Here is a 27,985-nt window from a genome sequence, read left to right on the forward strand (position 1 = left end):
CAAACAACGTGTTTTTTACGAGTTGTCTTTTTACGAGTTGTCTTTTTACGAGTTGTCTTTTTACGAGTTGTCTTTTTACGAGTTGTCTTCGTTTACCCAAAAAAAGATGAAAAGATAAAATCGATAGCAAGATTTTAATGCAAACAAACAGACAAAGACTAAAAAGTAGAAAATAATAATCATTAAAAAAGTTTTAAAAAACCCACGTTTTCTGATTGAACTAAAAAGTAGAAAATAAATGCTATAGGCCCTACATCACAATAATGCAAGCGATCACTCTACTATAAGCGAGCAAAAACGTGGGGCGCCGTGATTTTCTTACAGTTTCTAATACTGTTGACTCTCTACAAGCTCCCTAATAAAAGTCAATAGTATTATCTAATCAATAGTAATATAACTTTTACTTCGGCGCCCCACGTTTTTGCTCGCTTATAGTAGAGTGATCGCTTGCATTATTGTGATGTAGGGCCTATAGCATTTATTTTCTACTTTTTAGTTCAATCAGAAAACGTGGGTTTTTTAAAACTTTTTTAATGATTATTATTATTATGGTACCCTCAGCGGTCATTGTGAGCCTTTGAGGGTCGAAAATTATTTTTTTTTACACACAGGAACTGTCCAAAGAGTATTCTCATCAACTCCCCAAAGTTTCATGGCGATTGGATGAAAGGTATAGTAATGCATAAAGGATATATATATATATATATATATATATATATATATATATATATATATATATATATATATATATATATATATATATATATATATGAGAATCAATGATAATACTCTCGGAGGGGGGGGGGGGGGGACTGCGGGGAAAATATTCAATTTCGACCCTCAAAGGCTCACAAGTGTGGTTGCGTTCTTATGCTCAACATAGCAAAGTTGATGAATAGGCTACACTTTAAGTAGTTTAACCGTGTTTAATTTAATAAATTACCACTACTTTTTAGGACCTTTCATTCATAAGTTCCACGTTTCTCTCTGTAGTTTTCCAGAGGCTTTTCTTAAATTAAATCATTTCCAATTTTTATTTTCCGCAACCAACAGAAGGGCATAAACTACTTCGATCTACTTGGTGTGCATCTTTTTTTTCCGGAAATTCCCAGTGTAGTAGAGTTTGTAAATATGTGGTCAGAAACATCAAATCAACACAGCCGTGCTGTAGTTTTATTTTTTAGGGCACTAAGCCATAATTATTTTTCAGAACATATTTTTTACATAAATAATTAAGAAACCTAATTGAAATATAACAGTACGGGAAGCAAAAGAATAGTGTCAATAGTGCAACAAAACGGCGCGGATAGGGCACAGGTCTATTTCGTAAACTAAAGTAAAAAGGTAAATCATTTTGAGAATAGGTCTAGAATCTAGACTCTAGAATACTCTAGATCTACGTGGGTCAACAGTCCTTAGGCTTAGCCTTTATTTCTGGACCGAGAGGCTAATCAAATCAAAACATTTTAGTTTTGTATTTTATTTGTTAGATCACTAGAATCTATGCCATTTTTTTTCTAGAACGTAGATCTAGCTTATATCTATTATTTAACAAAATTAAAAAAAAATAAAACAATTTAAAAATATAATTATAATAATATAATTATAATAGCAAAAAAAAATCTTAACTAAGAAATATTAGGGGGGGGGGGGGAGAGACTAGAAAAGTTTTTACCTAATATTAAATGGAGACATGGGCCTTATGTATATTGGTTATGTTAAACAACGTAACGAGGCACGAGGCGGAAAAAAGGGGCCTTATTAAATTTGTGCCTAAAATTAATTTTTCATTGTAGATCAGTGTTTATTCCACTTAAACAATTTTCTCCGTGGGGCACTTAACATTTTCGGGGCGGGGGGGGGGGGGGGGGGTGTCGGACAATGTTGTAAAGGTATATATTTACTATATAAAAAATTCCATTTCGGGGGGGGGGGGGGCGGTGAAGAGATGCCTGGAAGAAACAGATGTAGATCTAGAGTTAGATATAGATCTAGAATCTATGGGCTTTTAGATATAGGTATTTTTCGGGGGGGGGGGGGATAAGCCCCCCGAAATGTTTTTACCGCCCCCCCCCCCGAACGAAATGTATATAATTTATATAGAAAATATATACTTTTAACAGCGTCCGCCCCCCCCCCCCCCCCGAAGAAAGTCTACCGCCCCCCCCCCCCCGAAAATTTCAAGTGCCCCCTCTCCCCCAGGAGAAAAGAAAAAAGTCTGGAAGAAACACTGCATAGGTCTCTAGTTTTCTAGATCTAGATTCTAGTATTTATTACTTTTATTAAGACAAAAATCTATAGATCTAAACTACAATGAAAAAACATATTTTTAAAAATCGTTTAACATTTAATTTAGATCTAATTGTAATTAAGACATGAAAAGTCTAGATCTAGATCAAGACTTGAATCTAAATCTTGAATCTAGATCTAGAGTCTATTTCTAAATCTATCTTTAAACGAAAGATAGATTAGATAGGCACACAATAACGATTTCGCTTATGTGACATGACGTTGCATTTTTCCAGCGTTTTGGGATAGCCTAGCATTACTTTTTATAGAATCTAGATCTAGATCAAGATCTAAATATGTCAACAAGAAACAAGTTAAAAGTCGAACAGGAACTCTCAGGGATCCAACACTACTCAAGCATAAGCACGGCGACATCAACTTTTAGCAGAATGTCTAGTGATAGAATTCCATTATTTCCTAAGGCAAAGTCCTTGTTTGTTCACAGTGGAAATATAATTAATTGGAATCGACTAAAGAGAAAGCCAAATCAAAATTCAACAGAGGAGGTAAGCAGAATAGATTTAGAGTTTAGATTCCCCCCTCTAGATCTAGATTCTAGTCTAGCTAGTCTAGAGTCTAGATTCTAAATTTATGAAATTATAAAAAAACTATTGATCGAATTCAACAAGTGGGCTGGATTTGACACCGTGACTGACTGGCGTCACTGTGGAATAATAGAATCCACCCTTTGATCCCCACCCCACATTACAACACATCAGGTATCAATCAATAGGAGTATGCCAGTGCTAGGCTACAACAGTCCTTTGAGTTTTTCACTATTACTAGGTCCCTATTTATAATAATTATAATATAATTCCCCTAATATATTATATTGTATATCATAATATGTCTATCAGATTAATTAATTATTGGGTATAGTCCCGGTATAGGGAGTATAGGTCCTACTAATTAACTAATTTCTCATAATTAATAATTAGATTAGGTAGGTGAGTAACTTAGTGAGGTTAGGCCGTTAGGCCTATAACTAGGCCTGTAAATTGTAAATAAATTTTTATTATAATTGGCAATTGGCCTACATTTACATACATACTACATACATAACATAGTAACATAAGCCTAAGCATATTTATTATTTTTTAATATTTAGCCTAGGCCCAATATTTCATAATTTTAAAGTCTCTATCACTACTATCTTAAATCTTACTATTAAAATTAAGTATTAGGATTAGGTCCGGCTTAGCCCCAACTAAATCAAGAGTTGGTCTATAATCACCTATTAATGGCAATTATCCTATAGATTTATACTAAATCTATAGGACTATAAAGTATAGGCCTATTTGATTTTGAATTAGGCCTCTTAATATTTATCAAAGATAAAGTTATTTATTAAAGTAGGCATCTTTTATTTTATTTTACTTTAGACTACTTACCTAACAAATAGGCTAGTATTAATTATTAGCATAATTACTAAATTAGGGCATACACTACTTACAGCCTAGGCCTAGTTAATACTAGTTATAATATAATTAAGACTATATTTAAGTGTAGTTATTAAAATTAATATTAATATTCAGCAAATAGTATATTTATTAGTGCTCAATACTTTTTTATATTTTTTTACTTACAATATTATTAAGGAGGCCTAATACCTATGGTCCACATCATCAGTATGGGCTATCAATTAGTTAAGCCTATTCAATATATTTCCTGTAGCAGTAACGAACCCTTAATCAAATGCCTAATGAAAGAGTGTAACAAAATTGTACCAAAAATATTGTTGTATGTTCAAAGTGTAATAATAGGAGCCTACTTTTTAACTATTATATTTTATATAGCTTAGACCAATGTTTAATTTTATAGTAATACCTATAAATTATCTGTTTGATCAACTTTTATATTTTTCCTTTAGATATGTGACTGCATCTCCAATACTCTTGGGGAGTATTTGGAGTCAGCTGATAAAACTCAACTTCAATATGTAAAGGAGCTTTACACAAAAAACTCAGAAAATATTAAAGTCTTAGAGCAAGATGAACGAGAGGATGTCAAAATTACTGTTAAAGTGTTTATCTGTGGAGACCAGCCAAGTTCTGTTATAAATGAAACAGTGGATAAAGGTATATTCACACCATTTAAAAATAAAATACTGCTTAATAAAAATATGGATTTAAAAGGAAAACATGATTTTTATATTAATATTATTAGACTTAAAATATGTTGTTGTTTTAAAATAGTAAAATCTTTGATAGTTAACAATATTACATCATATTATTTGACATTTTGAAAATTTGAAAGGGAATTTTAAATCAAAATAAATAATTTTTTGGTTTCCGCTTGGCTGTCAGTGTCAAATTATGTTCTTTGCTCAAAGGCTATTTAAAAACTTCCATCAAATGCTTTAGCACAGTCCTTAGATAAAAAAAGAACTTTTTCTCATAGGGGGGCTGACAATGATTAAAGTATATATTTTTTATACAAAACTTAATATTTTTCTATTTTGCTGAGGGGTGGGGTGCTTCCTCAGGGGGGGGGGGGGGTGTGACACGACACTTCTGGATATTAGGTCCGACTACCCTAGTGGTTTTAGAAAATTTATCCAAAAATGTATGTTTACTTATTTAGTTTTAAACTATTACTAGTGAGGTACAATAAAAGTGATGGAATTGATCTATACATACACTATTACTAATAGTATTAGTTTTAAAAACTACTACAGTCTACCCATTCTTTTGTTTTCTACTTACAGTTCTTAATGAACTTAATACAAACTTTGTGGAGACTCTACTGCTGTCAGTTTCACCCAGTGTAGATGAGGAGGATGACCAGTCTGTGAGTACTGCTTTTAATTTGGTTCCAAGTTTGAGCCTGTAGAACAACTCTTTGTTCTCTCTGCTCTAGAGATATAGATCACAAATAACTAATGAAGAAGTAAATTGCCTATACAAAACAATCTTGCAAGGCTCTGTGCCAGGAGGTAGAAGAAGAGGAAGGATAACGGGGCTGCAAGTCTCAGAACTAATTAGAATGGCGGAGGACCAAGATAAATAGTGGAGAATTATAAGGTCTACTGTGGTGCCCGACAACCTCAATCAGCGTTATTTTTAAGGGATGATGATGATAATAATTTACTGAATTTAGACTGGCATTGTCTACCATATATGTAATTAAAGTTACCCTTTTTGACCTGGAAATCCTGTTTCTGCGACCTGGGCTTCTGAAGACATAATGTGGTCAGCATTATGCCCAGCCAACTTTACTTTCTTTAATGCCAGTGAGGCCCCCATCAGAGCTGTGTGTACTTTATATGGTTTAGGAATTTTATTCATAAATTTAAAAAAAAATAACTTTCTCTGGAGCATTTGAGTAGCACATTGAAGATTAAGATAGTTGTATAGATTTTTTCATCTCCCCTGCAATATTTGAGATATTACTTATGACTGCATTGAGTCTCAAGTCAAACTTGTAAATAATCTCTGTTATGTTTCCTAAACTTGAATATATTGTTTAACTCATCTTTCATATCTTTTCCAGGTGAGCTTGAAAACTTTACAGCCATACTGGGAGGCTATGGAGGAGTTGGTTGCTTCAGACAAAGTTCTTTCCCTTGGTATTTGTGATCTCAATAAAGAGTCATTGGAAGATCTTTATAATTGGGCAAAGGTTTGCTTCCTGACTTATTCCATATCATATTTTGCTGACATATCTAAGAGACTAAGCATTACTCAGCCTGTTTTTACAAACCACATTTCAAGAACTTGGACATAAATAATAAAATATATGCATTGAGATAAGTGTTCAAATACTGTCAATGCAGACATTTGGTTTTCTTTGTATTAAGTGGCTCTTAGAAATATAAGTTAGATTTATATGGTACTTTTCCGACTAGGCTCTATTGCTCCTATCTATATTGCCATAAGCCTAACAAGGATATAGATATAAAATGAAGATTCTGTTTTCTATTGTCCTACAGTAAATTTCAAAGTACAGCTAATGTCTATGACATACATTTTCTTACACATCTTTATTTAAAAATCAGGTAAAACCTAGCATTGACCAAGTTAATCTGGAGTCCTGTTGTGTGATGCCTCAAGATTTGACAGAATATGCCAAGTCTGTCAATGTACAGTTGCTAACACACAATGATAAGCCAGGTATATTATATGTTTAAAATTATTTTTTTTGACAAAATCATTCAGTTTGAAGTGTAATTATAGCATGAGTTTCTAGCTTTATTTTATGGCATGAAATAAAATTTCATATTAAAATTTTTTAATTTATACTTATGCCCTCAAATATTTTAGCTATTCCACTTAGTAGTAAAAAAACCCACATTTATAATTATATATGTACACAGTATATATTTTATACATAGTATGTACTTTATATGTCATGCAGTATACTCTCATTTATATCCTATAAGCTGTCAATATCCCCAACACTGTTGTGACAAAATGCTTTTAAAATGTCACTGTAATATTTATTTACACAACTGTCATCACATTAGTGAGTACTCAAGTTTTATTGTTCATTGTACAAAAAAGGTGATAGAAACTTCCCATGTCCCTTAAATCCAGTCCTATACCCCCTTTAAAATGTTTCCATAAATTGTCTACTTATGGACCAGTATGTACATTTTGTAAATACATATTCAAACAGTAAAGTTGAAGCTATTTGTTATTTTAATTAAAATACATGCATATGTAGTATAACAGATGGTAACAGTATGCATACGACATTCAGTACTTTGTTAGTAAACATTGTAAATATTAATTACTACTCACTTTTGAATAAGATAGTGTTGTTGGGTGGTAGAGCACATGACTGCTACCCTGAAAGTCTCTAGTTCAGATCCTAGGCTCTAGTCCAATGGGATTTCTCAGCTTGCTCCAATGGTAACTTACCAACATTGGTAATGTAAGGTTTTGCTGGGCATAGACGTGACCACACTATCTATTCATATGCCAAAGTCACAGAAAAAGAAGAACTCAACTTTATCTGTCGTACTGACCACTAGATCCAAAAGAGTAACTTCTTAGACTATAAATAATACTTTTGAACTACATTTTAAAATAGTTTATTTTCAAATTAAATGTTAAATAACTTTTGTTTTAAATATCCTTTGCAGTTTTTATTTCAAGGGCAAAGCTGCAAGAAACAATACTTGGGGTCTCAACTGAGCGTGATAGTGAGCTTTGGTCCCCTCAGTGGGTGATACGGTATTCTGGTATCTTGAAGTGTAGGGGCATCATCACAATGAAGTGTTATATTTTCCATGCCATTAAAGAAAAGAAAAACAGAATACAGTAAAAGCTATGCACCAATTTGAAACTGCTTTATATTCTAGTATAAAGTTAGAATTTGCACTAAAAATAAGAATTCCTTTCTGTAGATTATATACATAATTATTTATATTGATGTACACATACATTTATTTACCTTGCTTTATTTTTGCATAGGGATATGTTTAAAAAAATATTCACCCTTTTAACCTAATTGTGATTGTATTTTACTTTGTAAATATTTGCAAATTTGAAAGAAATAAGCAACAGTGTTTTTTTGTGCCGATTATAATGTCCTAACACTTACTGTATATTTTACTTGTCTAGACAACATTATAAATTCATTTTATTGGCAAGTTAAGTAGTGCCTGAAATAGTTTACATCAGATCACTAGATCAGAACTTAAATTGACACCCATGTTAAAAGTGTTAATAAATTATACATCTTTGTTACACATTTTAACATATTGGGAAACAGATCATATTTACATTTTATAAGATTTCTTGTACTGTTTCAATTTTTTAATTAAAATTATTAAACAGTGAATAAAAAATTACATTTGTTACATTTTACTAAAGATAACAGTGGGAGGGGGTGGGGTGACTATACCTATAAGTGCTGTAAAAATTTTCTTCTCACATAATGTATTGTACTTTTTAAATAGATGTTTTATAAGCCATGATATGTTTAATACCATTGGCAAAGATCTTATTTTACATTCTAATAACTTGTTTACATGATTAAATAAAGTCTTTTGAATAGATCTACTTTTAAATGTGACAATCAGATTTTATAAAAACTGATTGTTATAAAGGTGTGATTAGCTTGTTTTGTGCTTTATAATAATTGCCCACAAAATAATGAGAGGGGAAAATGTTAAGAAAATTAAATTACAATCTGAACTTAAGGACCAATCTCTTGAGAACAATATAGCACATTAAAACATACAAGCATAAATGAACAGCCAAGGTTTTTTAAAAGAGTGATTTAGATAGTTTTAAAATTTCTTGTACTGGACCATTGAAATTAATAGAAATTACATTTAGTTATTCTTATGACTGTCAAAATATTTAGTTTATTCTTATGATTGTCAAAATTGAGCCCTTTTTTACTTCAATCAGGAAAAAGCATTGTTTTTCTTTAATAAATCAAATATCATAAATATTTCAGAATTTTATTGTTGTTTTTATTCTCTGTCTGTCACCCACCTCATATACCTGGTTACCTACCACAATTAACACATTTTAAAACCAGTTCTTAAACTGGTAGTTACATAAATAAATATATGTAATATGTACAAATGTATGTATGGACTCGCATCTACAATTTGGTCCCAGGCTAGAGCTGGTGGACTTGGCTGCTTGGTTTCCAACTAAAATGGGCTTTTCATTGGAAAGGGGGTTTGTCCCCAAATGAAATAAGCTCATAAATGTTTATCTCTGCTTTTAAAATTCCAGATCATGTGACAATGGATGTGCAGTTGCAGAATAAGGAAATATAATGATAGATGTTTAATTTTTCAGTACAGGTGTAGCGCTGGTGCCAACCCTTTGGGTGCGCCAGACTGGGTAGAAAAAAATAAAAAGTTCATTCTACGCTGCATTTCTGAAATATACACAGTCAACTTTAAGAACACTACTTGGCTTTCCGTACGGATTTATCAGTTTTGTGAATAACTATATATAAATGTCTTTTTTGCCAAAGTGAATAACTATACATGTATTTATGAATGGGGAGAGGAGCTCAAAATTGAAAGTTAGCCCTGAGCGCATGAATGGGTTGCTGATCCTCTGTGTATCATGAGGACATAAAAACTGAGCTTACCCAACTCACTGTTTTGTCAGGAATGCACAATTGGAATAATTTCTAGTGTTAGTACAAAGCTTCTAAATTATTTTTTGCTTGGGGAGATGGGGGGGGGGGGGGGGGTTAGACGTGCTTCAGGGGGAATTGCCCCCCCCCCCCCCCACCTTTGAAGAGCTGCCTGAAAGAAACACTGCTCCCAGCAAAGATTAACCTTCCAAATTTTAATCTTCTGCCATAAAAAGATCTCACTATTCCTTGGAAGCATTAGCCTCTTATTAAGATGTCAAAGGTCATGCAGCTCCCCCAAATAATTCAAGAAGACAACTTAGTTTCCTGTTAAGTTTTTGATGTACACTCAACTCCTATTGCATTTATGCACTTGTTTTATTTATCATAGGTACCTTAGATTAAGAGCTTATATTGTAGGAGCCAAAGTATTGTGGAGGATTTTGTTGAGTGTTGTTAATAAACAGAAGTTATTTTGTTGTGTGTCCTATTCTCACAGGCCATTTAGTCAACTGGGAGTTGTATTGTCATCAGCTTTTGTTTTTAGCCTTTTTTTAGGGCTTCTTACTTTAGTTAGGGTATTGTTATTGGTTCTGTTTTGTAACTGACATGGCATGGCACCAAAAAAAAAAAAGCAGCACCATAAGTAATCATGCACACATCATAAGACATAAAAACAGTTATCATGTTGTGATCATGTTATTTGGGGTAGGGTTTTGGTTTTGTTTAAGGCTGTTGAACTGGTTTTAACACTTTGATTTTCTTTATTGTTTGTTTTGCAAAAATTGCCATTTGGCAGGGGCGTAGCGAGGGGGGGGGGGTGCGGACCGCACCGGGTGACACCATTTAGGGGGTGACACCAAGGCATAAAATAGCAAAATATATAGAGAAAAACTTGAAGGGGGGGTGCAAATCGAAAGTTTGAGGGGGGGGTGCAAATCGATAACTTGAAAGTTTGTCCCCGGGAAGGGGGGGGGGGGTGACACCATTAAGTGCCGCACCGGGTGACACCCAACCTTGCTACGCCACTGCCATTTGGAATGTCTTGATGATAAATTAAAACAGACTTATTAATTTTCCTTTTTAAGTTTAGACTTAATTTACAGCTGTTTTAAATGAAAATGAAACAATCATGTGTTTTCTGTACAAAGATGAATTCTCAAAGTAAGACAGTTTTTGCAGATCTAGATCTAGTAAGCCTACGAAATTGTGACAAAAAGTGTAGGACCATGTGTGTATAGGGTTTGTTCCCAGAATTGTAACGTAATATGGGATATGTTGGTCAAAGGAACAACAAACAACAAGGCAGTATGTCAGTATAGGAGTATAAGGTATAGTACTGGATGTATATAGCAATCTTGACAGTATAGTATACAGAGGCGTAACAACCCTTCCCGGCGGCCGGGATTTGCACCCCCCCCCCCCCCCCCTCCAAGATTTCGATTTGCAGCCCCCTCAAACTTTTGATTTGCAGCCCCCTCAAACTTTCGATGTGCACCCCCCCCCTCAAGATTTCGATTTGCACACACCCCTGTACCAAACAGTTTAGCGGATACTAATACAGAGGATATAAAAGTTATGAGCACCGGTTCTTGGAATAAAATTCGGCTCGTGACTATTATTTTCCAGTAAATACACTTTCTATCTTTCACGCCGAATGTCAATCATATGGTAGATTCTAGATCTGGTAAATATCTAAAGATCTAAATAGGCATACTTATATTAGATCTAGATTTAGATCTAGAATCTTGATCAAGATCGAGATATCTAGATCTAGATTTTCTAGATCTAGTCCAGTTGTGTTGTGACTTGTGTGCTGGTTTGGGCTTGACATAAGAGGACATAAGTGAAGCAGTGTTTCAGTGTATTATTGAGTGTAGTCACTGTGTAGTAGGACCAGTGTATGTGTATAATAGTATACGTATACATTTACTACATTACTAGTGTATAGTGTAACTGTATAGTATAGTAAATAGTATAGATCCTAGATTCTAGATTCCTATGTCTAGCTAGCTAGACACATAACAGACAGTGATTAACAGTGAGTGAGTGTATTATTATAAGTCAGTATTGTAAACTACTATTGTTGTCTCTTAGTAAAAAGTTAGTTAGTTAGTTATTAGTATTAGTAATACTAATAGTATACTAGATCTAAGTAGAGTAGTAAGTATTATTAAATAGTATAGGCCCTAAAGTATAATAGTATAGTACTATAGTAGTACTATAGTTTACAGTATAGTATACTAGACTCTAGACTCCGGATCTAGATCTAGATTTTCTAGATCTAAATAGTAAAAAATAGTTAGATCTTTATTAGTTAGGGCCTATAGTTAGGGTAATCTATCGTTTTAGGTACGTAAAATTGCCTGCGACTAGTAATGTGAAAAACAGGTGACTCCTTAAATTTTAATAATTATTTCACATTTTGAGGAGGATTTATGTTTTGAAAAATACAAAAATGTTTTCTTGTTTCATTTATGTATATGTTTCAGTAATAAATGAAGACTAGCGATGTTTCCAACAGATGCAACCATGCTCATTTACTATAGCAGCCATCTTGTTTATTTTTTTTATTGTTAACTTATAGTGCAAGATTCAGGGGCAGCTACTCTAACTTACAGATGGACGCTTTTTATATAGCAAATCCTGCTTGCAAACACTGCTGTTTAAAGTTAATTTCTTGCCTATATTGATATATTTAGCCATTGATTTAGGTTTATTATTCATTTATCTATAATATTTGACACAAATATATCACAATATACTTCTAATAAAGCCTTGACAATAAGGTAACTTTTTCGTACATTACTAGTCGCTGGCGATTTTACGTACCTAAAACGATAGATTACCAATAGTTAGTTAGGCCCTAGATCTACACACAAGACAACAATACTGACTTATTAATAATTTTTGAACAGACCTACAGTGCAGTAGTGACGTAGTGGGCCTATACTTATACTATACTTATAGGCTATACTTACTTACTACTATTACTAGGTTTATTTCTATACAAGAATCTAGATCTAGACCTTGGGACCTAGGAGCCTAATGTTCATCCATATTATTTTTTATGTTATAGAGTATAGAGTCTACACTACACAGCTGAGTACTGGCCAGGTTACTTGATTTTAAGCCTAGTGTTAATTTAACTAGCATAGGCTTATTTAAAATTCTCAATTTTTTTTTGCCCATACATTCTCATTGATTTATTGATACTAGGTCTAAAAAAGTCTAAATAGTTTAAATTGATAGTTCACTGAACTGTACTGTTTAAGTTTGTAATGTAGTGTAGATCTAGCACTTTTTCTGGCAACATGAATCCTGCAGCAGGCCATTACCCCCTGTGGCTATTGTGTGTACTCAGATCTGTATTCTAGTTGTGTATGACTGGAATTAGAATATTCTAGATCTAGAGATAGCCTTCTTAATTTTTAGATCTATAGGCCTATTATTATATTTATATAGGCCTACTACTATATTGATTGGCCATCTATAAAATACTAGAAAAGATAAGAATGTATTACCTGTTGCTCTTTCACTCATTATTCATTATACTTATATATCCTGATGATTACATTTACAGTTGAGAGTAGAGCGTAGGGCTATATATATTAATATTAGTTATATAATATATAGTATAGGGCATGGGCATACATGTGTAAGTAGAATGTATCATAAAATAATATGGAAGTAGAATATATCATAAAATAGATATATCTAGTTTTTATAGCTACATAACTGAATTCACTCATGACTAGGGGCTATTTATTAACATGAGGTAATTTTCAGTTATAACTAAACCAGGATGAAAATCTAGAAGAACAATAATACAGTATACACAAAAATACTTTGAGATACCTAGTCTCTCTATCTACTCTCTACAGCCATGTTAACACTTTCTTACAAACTATAAAATATATGCAGTCTGACTGAGAAATTTTGAAATTTGTGTTAACTTAAATTTTTTTTATTCATTGCAGACAAATAATAAAATAAACTACCTGTCATGGAGAATAAATTTTATATTTGGCTGCTGGTTTTTGTTGTGATGGTCACCGCTGCAAGTGGTAAGCTTTCTGTTACTGTTTGCGTGTGGTATGAATGATAAATATTTTACAGTTAAGAACATCTAATAATGTATGTTAGTGTGTGGTAAAAATGATGAATATTTTATGGTAAGAACAACTTCCTTAATATTCTATTGTTAGAAAAATTTCTAAATTACCCATTTAGATAATTTGGTCCATAGGACAGATGGAGTAAAATTTGATCTTAACAGTCATGTGCTCTACCTTCATAACTATACTCTCTCATTTAATATAAGCATGCAAAATAACTATTAGATATGCTTAGTGTTACAAAATTTATCTTGAGAATGCTACAAGTACATTTTAATGGTGCCTTCTTGTAAAGGTTAATTAAGCATTTGTAATAAGCAGTTATTATGCAAAAACAACTGCAATTATTGCATTATAATCAAAGTATTCATTATGTGATAATGAATAACATAGTGTTACATTTGACTACTGGCCTACCACTGTTGAGAGTAAAACTATTTTACTCTTTGTACATTCTTTTTTTTTTAAATTTCTTTTTAGGCTGTGATAATTGTGTGTGTACAGAACCAAGAGGCACAATAGAATTCAACGCAAAATGTCAAAATTACACAGTTAAGCTCAACAGTACCAATGGTGTTGCATTTTATGTTCAGAATCTGGAGCTGATAAATGGAGATTACTTAGAGATCTGGGACAATTCAACTAGTAGTCTTAAATTTACAAAGAGTGGTAAGAGATTTTTTAGGTATTATTTTGTAATATAAATAATCAATTTCATTTTCATTTTCATAAAGTTAGAAGTGATTATTTTATATATATAATAATTTCAATAATCTTATGGCTGGTAAAGAGCACAATTAAAGAGGTATACTAGAGAATAATGAATGATTGTAAGTGTAGAAATTAAAACAAAGAACAGTATAAAAATTACATAAATTAATGGTTAGGTTAATGAGGACCCAAGAACAGCATGATCTTGTATGACCTGGTTATAGATGTTGCCCAGCACTAACATGGATGTACAGCATAGCAGATTTAAATGCATGGGCACAGTATAAGGTCCTCTGTGATTCAATAAAATGCAGAGCATATCATAAAAGAATGAATAGGAAATTGCAATATCATTTAGTCTAATAATTGTGAAGGGTCTAAAAAATAAATGAATAAAAATCAACTAAATAAGCACAATATAATAATGCTACACTAATTTGAAGTGTGGTGTATAAGGCCAAAAGCAGTGTATTGGGGTTTTGACTACCCTTTATTTTTAGTTTAGTATCACATGATACTGTTCAGCATTCAGATTTGACCAGTGACAAATTGGTACATCCATGGCAGGACCAAAATTACCACTGTCCACTGCAAGGGAAATAACACTATCTTGGTGAAAGGTTGGGGGGGTTGTCAGGCATGGCATAGCCATGTATTGTGGTGAATTTAGTCTGCAAATCATTCAGTTTACGTTTTTTTCTGTTTTTGTTTTGTTAGGTTATTGTTTTTATATAATGTAATAAATTAATATTTCAACTTTTTTTGGTTTTCAGTTGACTCCCAAGTTGTCATTGGCTTCAGTAACAATATTACCTTGAAGACCAAAAAAGATTTTAAGTTAAATTACAACACAGGTATACAAACTCTATCATAATACTTACAAATTTTAGTTATAATTTTTTTTTCATAATGATAAATAAAGAGTCCATTAAGTTTATAAAATCACTTAAAAATATATGTACACAGTAAGTAGTCTTTATAATAGATGGAATACTTAAACATGAATAATTTGAATAAAAGTTTTCAAACCCAAATGTTAAAATACAATAACTAGATAGAAACATGACTAGTTTTTTTAAAAAGTTAAAGATGCATCAATGCATGCATTATTACATAGCATTGTTATGATAGTATAAATATGATGAATACTCAACAATGCTAGCACATTAATAATGTGATAAGTTATAAAATAACTATTTTCAATGAGAAGGGATGTGGGCAAAAAGTAGTAGGCTACTCATTGTGAGCATCTTTACACCAGTGGGGGTAGTGTGCATGTGCCTGTATGGGGAGTTGAGGGATTAGTTTTATTTTAGTCTCTCCTAGATGTATAACGGCGAACCTTTGTTGTTTCATGTGATATAATGCAGTGAGCCAAAGTTATACCTAATACATATACTTACACTTTTTCATCACCCACAAACCCAGCTCCCTAACCATAGCCCTATCCTATGGTTGTACGCGATTCACCAGACACCATTTAGGGGATGACGCCAAATTGAATAATTGTTAAATATTTTTTTTTAACGTTAAAAGTGAGGGAGAGGGGCGACAGGAAGTGAAAATTTTAAGTTGTTGGAATGGTTTGGGGTGACACCCTCAACCACAGCGATAGCTGACATCCTACCTAGTGATGCTACTGCCCTAACCATATTAGGTATACGGTCAATTAGTAATTAGGAAGGCGGGTATTGTCCCACTGCTATTTGGGGCAGGGGGTGTAATTAATATGGAAATAATAATGGGGGTGGGGGGGATTAATATTCTGCTTCCACTTCAATTATTATGAAATGGGTTTTAGAATTTCAAGCTATGAGAGATAACATTAAACAGAGAACACTAAGTAGAGTGCATGTCACTAAGTTACCTATTGGGGCATTGTAATATTAATTAGATTCTACCTCATTCTATTCCATTTCAGTTTTGGGGTCTATACATTTTCAGTAATTTTGTCCTGATTTTTTTTCTCCAGACTGCCAAATTACTGTTCAGGATACATGGGAACATCAAATCAACTCACCACTGTATTTAATTTCAAACAATTCAGGAAAAGTCATTAATTGCAAATACACTGTACAGTGTGACCTGCCTGTTGATAGAACAGCTGCTGCTTCCTTTCAATCACTTTTATTAAAAGATAACAGCACCTTGATAGTGGAAACTGATGGCCATAACAACACATTTGATGGTAAAATATTATTTCCCTTTTTTTTTTCTTCTTACAGTTAGATAAAACCATGCAAATTTTTTTTGGTAGGTTGTTATAGTTAACCCATTACACTTGCATGCCAAAATCGGATATGTAAACAAAATACCTCATGTATCTGAATTATTGAACTCAATTTTAAATCAACACCCAACATCTGTTTCTAATTGATCTGGTTGATGATTGTTTCAAGAGGCAGCCAATGATACTTCAGACAAAACTTACCCTTCTGGTATTCGGTTTGTGCTTGCCTTCAGTTGAAGGACTCTCTACAAAACCCGAGGCTCCCAGCCCTGGTTTTTAAAAATCTAACTCAAAACCATTATTTCACATTGATAAATTGAAAGCCAGGTCAGTGGTGCCTCTTTGGATGCTCTTGGGTCATCACCTTTCCATAAGTTTAGGCAATGATATCCTCAAAACATTAAACTCAGACAAACCAAACATATCAAACAAAACATCCACAGACACAGTATTTCATTCTACAACAAAGCTGAAAAAGATAAACAGAACTGAACACAAACATCCCAACACAATTGTCCCAGGGTTAAATATACTTGTTAAGGCACACATATTTATTTTTGAGATTTTTCATCTTGCAATTTTTCATCACTTAAAACAATTCTGCCAACTTAACTGCTAATAATAAATCTAATAGCATTGCATGTTACCATACAGAAAGATACAAAACATTTGATAAATTAATAACAAAAACTAAAAAAGGTGTCTTTAGTGTATGAGTTAAGATTGGTTGCTTTGACTACTAACAGGTAGCCAAGGTAGGGGATTTAAGCTCTTGCTGAAGTGTTTTTTCCACCAGATATAACTATTGGTTTATGCAAGTTAATCTATTGTTGATAATCACATGACAATAAAACTCTAGACTAATGCAAAGTTTTACATCAGGGGTCTCCAAACTACGGCCCGCGGGCCGGATGCGGCCCGCGAAGTCGTCTCATCCGGCCCGCGGCGATCTTTTTGTCCAAGGAAAAATCGTTTGTCGGTGATTGCTGAGGAACTTTGCCCAGAAAAATCAAAGACATGCCTGGAAGAAACTGGCCCCTGAACTGAAATTTGATAGTTAATGCGAAGTTTGGAGACCCCTGTTTTACATCAATGAAATTCTGAGAATATGACAGTAGCTGATATTAAAGTAATAACAAATATTTGGGAATATTTTTATGTTTTTAAAAACTTTCTGAAAGAGTTTTTTGAGCTAATTTTTTAGTTTTTCACATTCATAACGATACCAAATGGTTAGGTTTGGTTCTGCCCTAATGCTCAGTGTTGAAATCATAGATCTCTGGAATAAATACTTGGCTGGCTGGATGGGTGCTTGTTCTGCTGAAGGCTTTGTCTGCTGCTGGTGCTTGTAGGATAACCAGTGCTTGTGTTCTTGGGTCTGGTGCTGCTGACATTGCCAATGGTGTTTCTGACATTGCCAATGGTGTTTTAGACATTGCCAATGGTGTTTTTGACATTGCCAATGGTGTTTTTGACATTGCCCATGGTGTTTCTGACATTGCCAATTGTGTTTTTGACATTGCCAATGGTGTTTCTGACATTGCCAATGGTGTTTTTGACATTGCCAATGGTGTTTTTGACATTGCCAATGGTGTTTCTGACATTGCCAATGGTGTTTTTGACATTGCCAATGGTGTTTCTGACATTGCCAATGGTGTTTCTGACATTGCCAATGGTGTTTCTGACATTGCCAATGGTGTTTCTGACAGTTTCATGAGTCTCTCTGATAGTTTCACAGGCGTTTTTGACATTAGCAGTGGTTTTTCTGACAGGCCCAGTCGTGTTTCTGATGATTTCACTGGTTCTGAAAGTGTTACTGGTGTTGGTGGCAGGTTCAATGGTGTGTCTGATATTTCAAGTGGTGATTCTATCAGCATTGGCAGTGGAACATACTCTGGTGTTGTCTGGGTTGCTGCGTCAATAAAACATTTGTTTGTGGGGTCAATTAGGATTTGCTTTTCTTCTGGTTTATTAAAATCAACAAATGTGCAATGGGGTTTGTGATGTTGCTGGTTTGTGACAGAGTCTTTGTATGACTTGGTGATGCCTGTGTCACTATGTACATTAGCAGCAATATTTCTTTGTTTCTTAGGCAGCACTGTTTGATAAATGGGCTCTGTGTTTATAGGAGCAATACTGGCTTTCCTACATTGGGGTGGAAATTTTCTTCTTCTTTTCTCTGCCTTGTCTTTGTGAGGTGCTTTTTTTTCAAATAAGGGCCTGTGGTATTGGTTGTTTTTGTTCTCTTGGTCTGATTGGCTTGTTGGTATTATCTGGTCAATTTCCGGGTATGATGTTCGTGATGTATCACTTGTGGGTAGTCTGGGAGATGTCTCAGGCATATCCTCATCACTGGAGGTAGAAGAGTCAGCTAGTGTGTAGTCCAGAGCTGTGTTGCCTAGAGCTGTGTTGCCAAATCCCTGTGTTCTTACAATATTTTTCCTGTTAAGGATGGCTTTACCGTTGGAATATTCTGTTTGCACTGTTTGGACAGGTAAGAAGTATCTAGACTCAGTGGTTATGTGTTTAGATTTTGCGTCGTACAACCTGGTCTCCTTCTCTCTGAAAAGTTTGCTCGGGGCTGTAAATGGTGTCATGGTCTCTATGAAAAGAACAACCAGGAGTGTCTGCAGCTGGCACTGGGTGTGTCTGTCTTGGGATACCACCTTGCACGTCTGGGACATGAGGGCAATGAGAGAGTTGACCAGCAGGATGTTGGTCATCAGGACAAACAGGACGAAGATGGTCACCGCCAGCCAGGGTTCTTTGGCGTCGAGCAGAATCTCAATGTCTTGGAGCCCCAGCATGAGTTTGAACATGGCTAATATGGAAGTACTGAATTGGTGGAACTGGTTGTCTGTCTGTGTTGGTGCAAGCACGATGTGAATCGCCAGGGAAAACGATAGCAGCACAGGGACTATAATGAAGATAATCCTTCGGAGGTCTCCGGTTAAAATTTTCAGGAACATGACCGTGTAGAAGGAGAATTTTTTGTGGGGCCGGAGGAAAAAAGTTAGAAACCACGAGCCTAGAACCGTGGCTACGAGTTGAGGGTAAGGGACATGCTGGTTGATTTTGTAGAGTACAAAGTCATTTACAAGGCTGCATGAAAATATAAGCAGTATCAGCCTGTAGGAGGCGTTGTGGTGAGTCAGTCTAAAGTACCATGGCTGTCTGAGGAAACAAGTTCTCCACGTTTCTAGTAATATCAGGATGGCACCGTATGCGAGGTTAACAAAAGAAAAGACTGATGTGAATGTTTTGTGGTCTGTTGTTGAAGTATCAACATCGGGTGTCAGAAAAGATATAGAAGAATTCGTGGCGTTTCCAAGATGATATATCGTGGTTTGGGTATTGTTCAAAGGCGGAGCAGCCTTACCCACAATGCAGCCGTAACAGCTGAAGGTGCCCATGAACGCCATGTGAAAAAACAACCAGACCCAGTAAACCTTTTTGTAATACAGCCATTTGATTTTAATAACATCTTGAATCACTTGCGAGCCGAGAAGTCGCATGGCTTGTCTCGAGCCGAGGCTGCCTGTGATCTCAAGCACGGACATGGGTCTTCTGCTGGTGAATCTCTTCCCCAGCCACCGTAGTACGTTCCTCCCGCCGGCCGCCGTGGTCAGTTTTTTGTAGGTCCAGTTGTGCTGGGTCACCGTGTCGATTTCCGTGATGTCCACGAGGTGCGTGTCGAAGACGCCGTCGTGCTTGTCCAGAAAGCTGTAGCCCAGGTTGAGGACCGTGGAGAAGATCTCGATCTGGCCTGTTGTGGCGGCAAGTTTGAGCGGGGTCAGGTGTTGCCTGTTCTCCACGTGCCAGAGGCCGTATACTTTGGTTTTGTTGACTGTGCTGCGCTCAGGTTTTTGACTGCCGGTCAGATGCTTGTTTAGGAAGAGCATCATTTTGAGGATGCCTTCCAGTCTTTCCTTATTTTCTGCAAACTTAATCAGGCTATGAAAGACCGTGTCACCCTGGTTATTTATAGCCAGCAAGTCTGCGCCGGCTTCCAATAGTAAGAGTACAATGCTTTGGTTTAATGTCAAGGCTGCTACCGTCAGTGGTATCTCTCCCGCCATGGCCGAGTCCTTGAACTTGACCCCGACTGCGGGCATGTGAAGCAGTCTTCTTAGCTCCGCTGGATTTTCTGTTTTAGCTTGTTGTAGGATGACCTGAATAGCATTCTTATTTCCCTTCGCGATGGCAATGTGTAAGGCGGTTTGACCTTTGAACTCCCCAACCCTGGGCTCCGTCAGAAGACACGGACACGCCCGAAGAAGTTGCTTGAGCAGGTCGGTTTTCTTGTGAAAAATGGCCGTCACGTGGAGGAGAGTGTTTCCGTCGTCGTCGCGGAAGTTCCTTAAAACATGGAGGCGATCAGGCTGTCTGGCTGCTGTGAGCATGGCCAGACACTCGTTCATCTTGCGATGTCCCGCTAGAATAGTTTGATGCAATCTTCGAGCGAATCTGTCTGGGTCATCGTTGATTAAGTCTGACAGCAACTTGTTTTGATGAGCATCCATGTTTTTCTTACTCCAGAGCAGTTATTTTCCCCCATCTTGTATGGGTATGATAGATACGTTTATCATCTTGTCCCACTTTGAGAAGTCGCATGCTAAATGTCGAACACTCGGCTGTGCTGAAATCGAGAAAATATTCCCCCCTGTAAATAAGTGGATCTATTTATTTCTTTTCTACACATATTTATGTGTGGCTAAAAAAGGGGTGGTACAGATGTTTGATTGCTGACGTCTTGAAAACAAATGAATATTGATTTGAGGACAAATGAGGACTGTGTGTGAGGATGGATGATTTATTGAGGACAAATGAGTGTGAGTGAGGATGGGTGATGATTAATCAAGGACAAATTATTTGTGTGTGAGTTAAGACACATAAGTGTGGGTAATGACATGAGGAATGTGTGGGTGAGGTAACTCACACTGTTGTTCTACTCTACCACATTACCCATAAGGACACAGCGCTATCCACCTGATAGATGTTCATGTAATTTGTTGTAATTTACTTCCTCAAATATTCATCTTTCCTCAAAAAAATTGACTGCAGTTATTAAGAATATTCCAGAAAGCGGACTGTAAGAATGATAACTTATGTTAGATTCTGTTAAAAATACTGTTATTGTTTCTGTCTGTTTAGATTCAGTTTATCCTGTTATGGTTTCTGTCTAGTTTTAACTAGAACGATAGCCTATGTTGGATTCAGTTTATGCTTTAAGGTGTCTGTCTGGTATGCTTCAAAACAACATCTATCTATATATATATAATTCTCTTCTTGGAGACGCTAGAAAACAAGCTGTAAGCGCGCTCCCTACCACCCCACCCCTACATGGTCTGGTGAGCTTTAGTTCACGCTAAATGTTTACATTCGTAGAGCCAGGTTTAGTGACGACTATTAGGGGCAGATAATTTAGTTTGAAACGATTTTAAACTTAGGGGAGGTAACTGAGAGGAGTCTGCTTTCACGGGGGGGGGGGGTGTAGGGTAGAGGTTGGGGAAAGGAGGGTGGGGGTAGTATCCTCCTTAACGACCTACTGATAGTGTTTTAAAGCAGATATTTTCAGTGGCAGCATTGGTACTGTCGAATTCACAAATTATGAATTACTGAAAAGTAAAAAATAAAAAACTAAATAGAGGCGTATGATATGCCGCGGGTCGGCTCGTATTACTAAAAACACCAATGTTTAATCGAGCTGCAAGGTGTTTTTTTCTTGTGGTTTTTGCTAGTTTCTCGGCTTTGTAAGATCAAAACTCAAATTTAGCCACAATTTTACAGAAACATATAGTATGTTTACAGTTGAGTTGGGTGTTTGGTCTAAAACAAAACCACGACCACTTTTCAAAACGAAGAAAATATTACAGGCTTGTAAAGTCTAGCTAGATCTTAAAACCCCAAACTTGAAAGAAAACAACGTTCGTGAAGTCTAGCTAAATCTTAAAAAACTAAAAACTTTACAGAAAACGCTACACATTAGTAAAGTCTAGCTAATCCTACCCCCCCCCCCCCTACAATATTTCTAGAAAACCACACACTTCTAAAGTCTTGCTGGATCTAAAATCAACAACAAAAATACACCAAAATCGGCCGAAAACATACGCTTGTAAAATCAAGCTAGATCTAAAACTGCGCACTTGACAGAAAGCACTTTGTAATAAACTTAAAAGAAATCAGCACGTTTGTACTGTTAAGCTAGAAAAAAAAACCCAGCTCTTTAAAACGTAATGAATCATTTTAATCTCTTTTTACAAGCTTTTCTTTATAGTTATTTATTAGTCATGTAACTCTATTGTAAATAAAAACATGTAAAGTACTAACATTTTTTCATAAAAAACGATTTAATAACAAGCTTTTTGTGTAATAATGCACTAAAAAGTTGAAAATAAATTATACACTACTATTTAAATTACTATAAAGGAAAGCGTGTGTATTGGGTGTGTATGTAAGAGAGCCGTGAAACTTTTGGAAGTTGTTGAGAATACTTATGGCAAGGTATCTGCGATTTGATTTTTGCAGGGGCGGGGTTGCGCCCCGACAATAAGGTACCGTATTGCGCCTAGAGTTCCCCGGTGGCTTGTATCTTTGCACCTGGATCCGTTGATTGAGCATACTGCACAGTTTCAGGGGGTACTACTTGATTCAACGGTCAATGCACTATGCGCATCCGCCGGGTGCGATTTGCCACCCCGGGCTCCTTGAGCACTATGACGCCTACATTCGTTTTAAATAGGGACACGGCGCCCCTGACACCTGGGCGGTCGCCGAGTTGTGTTCTACCTCACTGTTACGGAGGGTGATTATCGCCTTGTGGCGTCTGTGCGGTAGCTTTGACGAAATCCTCTTAAAATATTGCTTCTTGCTGCGTCAGCGTTTCTTCTGAGACCACAACAACGCGCGAGACGGGTACACTAGTGTTAAATTATAGCGTAGAGACCTGGAAGACGGGATAATAAGAAAAGGGAGTTAGTTTGCAGATAGGCTGCTTGTATATATGTGTGTGTGTAGTCACACACATATACATGTTACTTTGTTAGTAGGTAAGAGCTAAACTATAGAATTCTAGAGAACGCTTGAAAACGACCAACCGTTTCGAAATAAATTGACTGTCGTACATTCCCTAGGCATTCTAAAGAACCCCAATCAAGGGAGCCGGAAAAGTTAAGAAAAAACTAATTACCCTCCGAAAATTTTGCAGTACTAAACGTGCATTATTTTAACACTGTAGCGAGACAAAGGGTACTTAAAACAAATCGTGATTGGTAGCTCTTTGTTGGCTCGCACTGAGCACAAACATAAATTAGTAAACCAGCTTAATTGCTTAAGTTAATTTATTCTAAAAATTAGACACGATGTTTTTACACGCAGGTGCTGTCTTACGCTATTCTAAGCTCGAATGGCACTTTATGCTAGGTTAGGGTTTAGTTATGGGTCAGTTGAGTATTTTTAAATTACTATGCGAATTCATGATTAGTGATTGTCGAGCTTACGCTATTGTAAGCCCTAATAGCACTTTATGTTAGGTTAGGGTTAAGTCATGGGTCAATTTTGTATATTTTTTTTGGTATTACTATGAGTATTCATGATTAGTGATTGTCAGTGAAAGTTAGCGGCATTACCTGAACGGTTAGATTCAGTTATCGGTGGATCACCTGTGGCTAAATGGTACCGTGCCAGGTAAACAGGGGCCCTAAGACAGGTCCTGTACACTGGTACGTGAGTCGGGTAAGATGGGGGCCGCGTCGTCAGCTGGCTACCCACTGACCCGGAAACGGTTTAGATTCTCAGCTTGGTGCCAGAATGACAGCTTACTAAAAATAGAAGTCTTTATGTCGGTGCGACGGTTTAAAAAAAGGTATTTAAAGATACACTCGAGGTCACGTGGTACTTTTGAACCAGACGGTTACTGTTGACCAGGTAGAGAAGGTGGTCTATGTAAATTGTTCCATTTAACAAGCTGGTTTCAATCATTGTTTACATTTACTTGTCTATTTATTTGCTTAAAGTATTTTTTCTTATCACGAATTTGATACAATTCAGGAAAACTCTTTATTATTTTTATAGTTGAGAATAAACTATCTATAGTCTTACCTTTATTATTCATTAATACAATTATTTTTAATTTGACGAGCTTCCTTAAATCGAACTGTCTTATTCTGTGCTTCTTTCTTTTTGTCGAATCAGATATATTTCACACTTTGAAGTTGCCTAGATAAGACTATCTTTTTTCTTACCGTCGAAACAAAGATAATTCCCATATTGAACTTGTCTAGACAGTCTTACCTTTTGGGTATTGATTTTGTTGAAAGAAAACTACAGCTCGCTCCTCCAAAGTATGGTGAGGTGGGTTTCGTACATTGGAGAGTGAAATACGCAATACGCACTTATAGGCTGTAAACATGCATCAAACAAAAGTAAATGGCTTACAGTAGACAGGGCTTTAGGGGCTGGGGCGGTAGTCGGTTTCATGCGGCTCCGTGCGGCTCTTTGACTCAATTTTAACGGCTCATTTTTTTCATTACTTATAAGATTTTACTTATGTGCATATGTGTAGTAATGTTAGCCTAGCTATACTAACGTAACGGTGTACATTTCCGTAGATTACCAACCCTCATTAGTTAACAATTCAATGGACGACCAACCCCCTTTCCCGCAAATATTTCTTGGTACTAAAAACACATTTAAAAAATACATTACGGCAACCACATCAGTATAATGTTCATTGTTACATTTTCCTTAAAAAACAATATGGTGTTTTTCTTAGGAGGGCATATTTTAATTTTTTTAAAAAGGGCTAAATAAAAACCCAGCCCAACAATAAATACAGAGTAAATTTTTTTAGTCTTTCAAAGCCCAACCCCAAATAAGAAAATGATGATCCACGGTCCCTAAGGAAAGCATTATTCCTAGCCCTAAGGAAAGCATTATTCCTAGCTAAATATATTTCCACGAAAATAAAGAGTAACTAAAAGTTTGACGATCCCAGAGCTAGAAATGCAATATTTGACAAGATAATGTAACAAAGAAAATTACGACGTTAAAGACTAAGAAGTCGACGGTATCGATAAATAGGCGTATCACATGCATGTAGGGGTGGTGGGTTGGGAATGAAAAGGGCGTCTAAATAACATTTTTTCTTTATTTAAATGACGAAGCAGGTGGTTTTACCGTGCACTCATTTTTATTTTAATGCTTATGGCATAATGAGGGTCTTTATTGTGGGAGATGGATAATATTTGTCGGTTTGCGTGCTGAAAAGAAAAAGGGGGAGTAGAAGGCCAAGCATTTTTGTTCCGTAAAACTTCCCGACCAAGTCAAATAAACTTTCATTGAAGAGCTCGCTTTACAATTTGAAAAAAAAAATACTTGGTAGTTAATACGCCCCTAACACTTGAGAGTACGGTGTGATACATTATGTCGACTAGGCTTAGGCAAATATTTAATGTGTGCTGGTAGAAGTTGTGTAGTGCTGGTTTTAATGACCTGGTCGGCATCTTTTTAACTGTTGCATGATGTAATAGATGTGTTAGTACAGATTATAATGACAGTAGTGGGGAGATGTTAGGGTTTAAAGTGCCCCAGTGTTGCATGGTGTAGACAGTAGTGGGGAGCTGTTAGGGTTTAAAGTGCCCCAGTGTTGCATGGTGTAGACAGTAGTGGGGAGCTGTTAGGGTTTAAAGTGCCCCAGTGTTGCATGGTATAGACAGTAGTGGGGAGCTGTTAGGGTTTAAAGTGCCCCAGTGTTGCATGGTGTAGACAGTAGTGGGGAGCTGTTAGGGTTTAAATTTCCCCATTGTTGCATGTCGTAGACAGTTTAGGGGAGCTGTAAGGGTTTAAAGTGCCCTAGTGTTGCATGTTGTAGACAGTTTAGGGGAGCTGTAAGGGTTTAAAGTGCCCTAGTGTTGCATGTTGTAGACAGTTTAGGGGAGCTGTAAGGGTTTAAAGTGCCCTAGTGTTGCATGTTGTAGACAGTTTAGGGGAGCTGTAAGGGTTTAAAGTGCCCTAGTGTTGCATGTTGTAGACAGTTTAGGGGAGCTGTAAGGGTTTAAAGTGCCCCAGTGTTGCATGGTATAGACTGTAGTGGGGAGCTGTAAGGGTTTAAAGTGCCCCAGTGTTGCATGGTGTAGACAGTTTAGGGGAGCTGTAAGGGTTTAAAGTGCCCTAGTGTTGCATGTTGTAGACAGTAGCGGGGAGCGAGCTGTAAATTTAAATGACGAAGTAGGTGGTTTTGCGGTGCACTCATTTTTATTTTAACGCTAATGGCATAACGAGGGTCTTTATTGTGGGAGATGGATAATATTTGTCGGTTTGCGTGCTGAAAAGAAAGAGGGGAAGTAGAAGGCCGAGCATTTCTGTTACGTAAAACTTCCCGACCAAGTCAAATTAACTTTCATGGAAAAGCTCGCTTTACAATTTAAAAAAAAAATACTTGGTAGTCAATACGCCCCTAACACTTGAGAGTACGGTGTGATACATTATGTATGCTTGGGCAAATATTTAATGTGTGCTGGTAGAAGTTGTGTAGTGCTGGTTTTAATGACCTGGTCGGCATATTTTCAACGGTTGCATGATGTAATAGATGTATTAGTACAGATTATACTGACAATAGTGGGGAGCTGTTAGGGTTTAAATTTCCCCATTGTTGCATGGTGTAGACAATAGTGGGGAGCTGTAAGGGTTTAAAGTGTCCCAGTGTTGCATGGTGTAGACAGTAGTGGGGAGCTGTAAGGGTTTAAAGTGTCCCAGTGTTGCATGGTGTAGACAGTAGTGGGGAGCTGTAAGGGTTTAAAGTGCCCCAGTGTTGCATGGTGTAGACAGTTTAGGGGAGCTGTAAGGGTTTAAAGTGTCCCAGTGTTGCATGGTGTAGACAGTTTAGGGGAGCTGTAAGGGTTTAAAGTGCCCCAGTGTTGCATGGTGTAGACAGGAGTGGGGAGCTGTTAGGGTTTAAAGTGTCCTAGTGTTGCATGGTGTAGACCAGGGGTCTCCAAACTTTTCAGACCGAGGGCCGCATTAACTTTCAAATTTCAGTTCGGGGGCCAATTTCTTCCAGGCATGTTTTTGATTTTTCTAGACAAAGTTCCTCAGCCATCACCAACAAACGATTTTTCCCTTGGGACAAAAAGATCTCCGCGGGCCGGATGAGAGGACCTCGAGGGCCGCATCAGGCCCGCGGGCCGTAGTATGGAGACCCCTGGTGTAGACAGTAGTGGGGAGCTGTTAGCGTTTAAGTGCCCCAGTTTCAATCTCCCTGGTTGTCGAATAGATACGAATTTTATTTGTTCCTCGAAGTTATTTGTTTAATATATTTTGTTCTTAAAGTCTAGGGTTCAATTACTAAACGCTGTTAACATATTATTAAATTTACGGTTTGTCACGTAAAACAAATAACAAAAAGTATCAGTTCCATAAATCTACTCAGGCAGTTCTTTCTCGAGAGCCATCTTACTCTTGCGTGAAGTTTAAGTCTTATTAATACGGTCATCATGTTGTTGCTATGCAGAATAACTTGAGACGCTGATATTGGTTATTATCCTTGGATGTACTGGGGCTCTCTTAATGATTTACAGAACATTTC

General features: G+C 36.2%; 2 protein-coding genes across 8 annotated transcripts in view; both read left to right on the plus strand.

Annotated features, from left to right (window-relative positions):
* The first annotated feature begins 1,151 nt into the window (after positions 1-1,151).
* LOC131955706 (glutamate--cysteine ligase regulatory subunit) lies at positions 1,152-8,696 on the plus strand. Of its 2 annotated transcripts, none has more exons than XM_059319929.1 (7): positions 1,152-1,344; positions 2,526-2,795; positions 4,160-4,367; positions 4,997-5,079; positions 5,782-5,910; positions 6,287-6,401; positions 7,376-8,696. In XM_059319929.1, exons 2-7 carry the CDS (start codon positions 2,586-2,588, stop codon positions 7,555-7,557), a joined length of 927 nt encoding a protein of 308 aa, XP_059175912.1. In that variant the 5' UTR covers positions 1,152-1,344; positions 2,526-2,585; the 3' UTR covers positions 7,558-8,696. The 2 variants fall into 2 exon arrangements, with proteins under 2 accessions (XP_059175912.1, XP_059175913.1); XM_059319930.1 differs by having other exon boundaries at positions 2,559-2,795.
* Positions 8,697-13,321: 4,625 nt separating this feature from the next.
* LOC131955688 (cubilin) overlaps positions 13,322-27,985 on the plus strand; it is a 40,721-nt gene continuing 26,057 nt past the window's right edge. For all 6 annotated transcript variants that reach the window (XR_009388877.1, XM_059319903.1, XM_059319901.1 and 3 more), the window contains exons 1-4: positions 13,322-13,409; positions 13,941-14,129; positions 14,945-15,025; positions 16,144-16,359. Coding sequence is in view for 5 of the 6 variants with exons in the window: in XM_059319903.1 (XP_059175886.1) it covers positions 13,349-13,409; positions 13,941-14,129; positions 14,945-15,025; positions 16,144-16,359 (547 nt within the window). In the remaining variant the exon portion in view is untranslated. The remainder of the gene's footprint in view (positions 13,410-13,940; positions 14,130-14,944; positions 15,026-16,143; positions 16,360-27,985) is intronic.

The sequence above is a fragment of the Physella acuta genome, unplaced genomic scaffold (genome assembly GCF_028476545.2).
Source record: "Physella acuta isolate Inbredline_101_S28 unplaced genomic scaffold, ASM2847654v3 ptg001095l, whole genome shotgun sequence".
NCBI lineage: Eukaryota > Metazoa > Mollusca > Gastropoda > Physidae > Physella > Physella acuta.

Coding starts and splice junctions, on each gene's coding strand:
- LOC131955706 (XM_059319929.1), top strand. CDS start 2,586: ATGTCAACAAGAAACAAGTTAAAAGTCGAACAGGAACTCTCAGGGATC. Junction 2,796..4,159: donor ATCAAAATTCAACAGAGGAG/GTAAGCAGAATA, acceptor TTTTTCCTTTAG/ATATGTGACTGCATCTCCAA. Junction 5,080..5,781: donor ATGAGGAGGATGACCAGTCT/GTGAGTACTGCT, acceptor TATCTTTTCCAG/GTGAGCTTGAAAACTTTACA.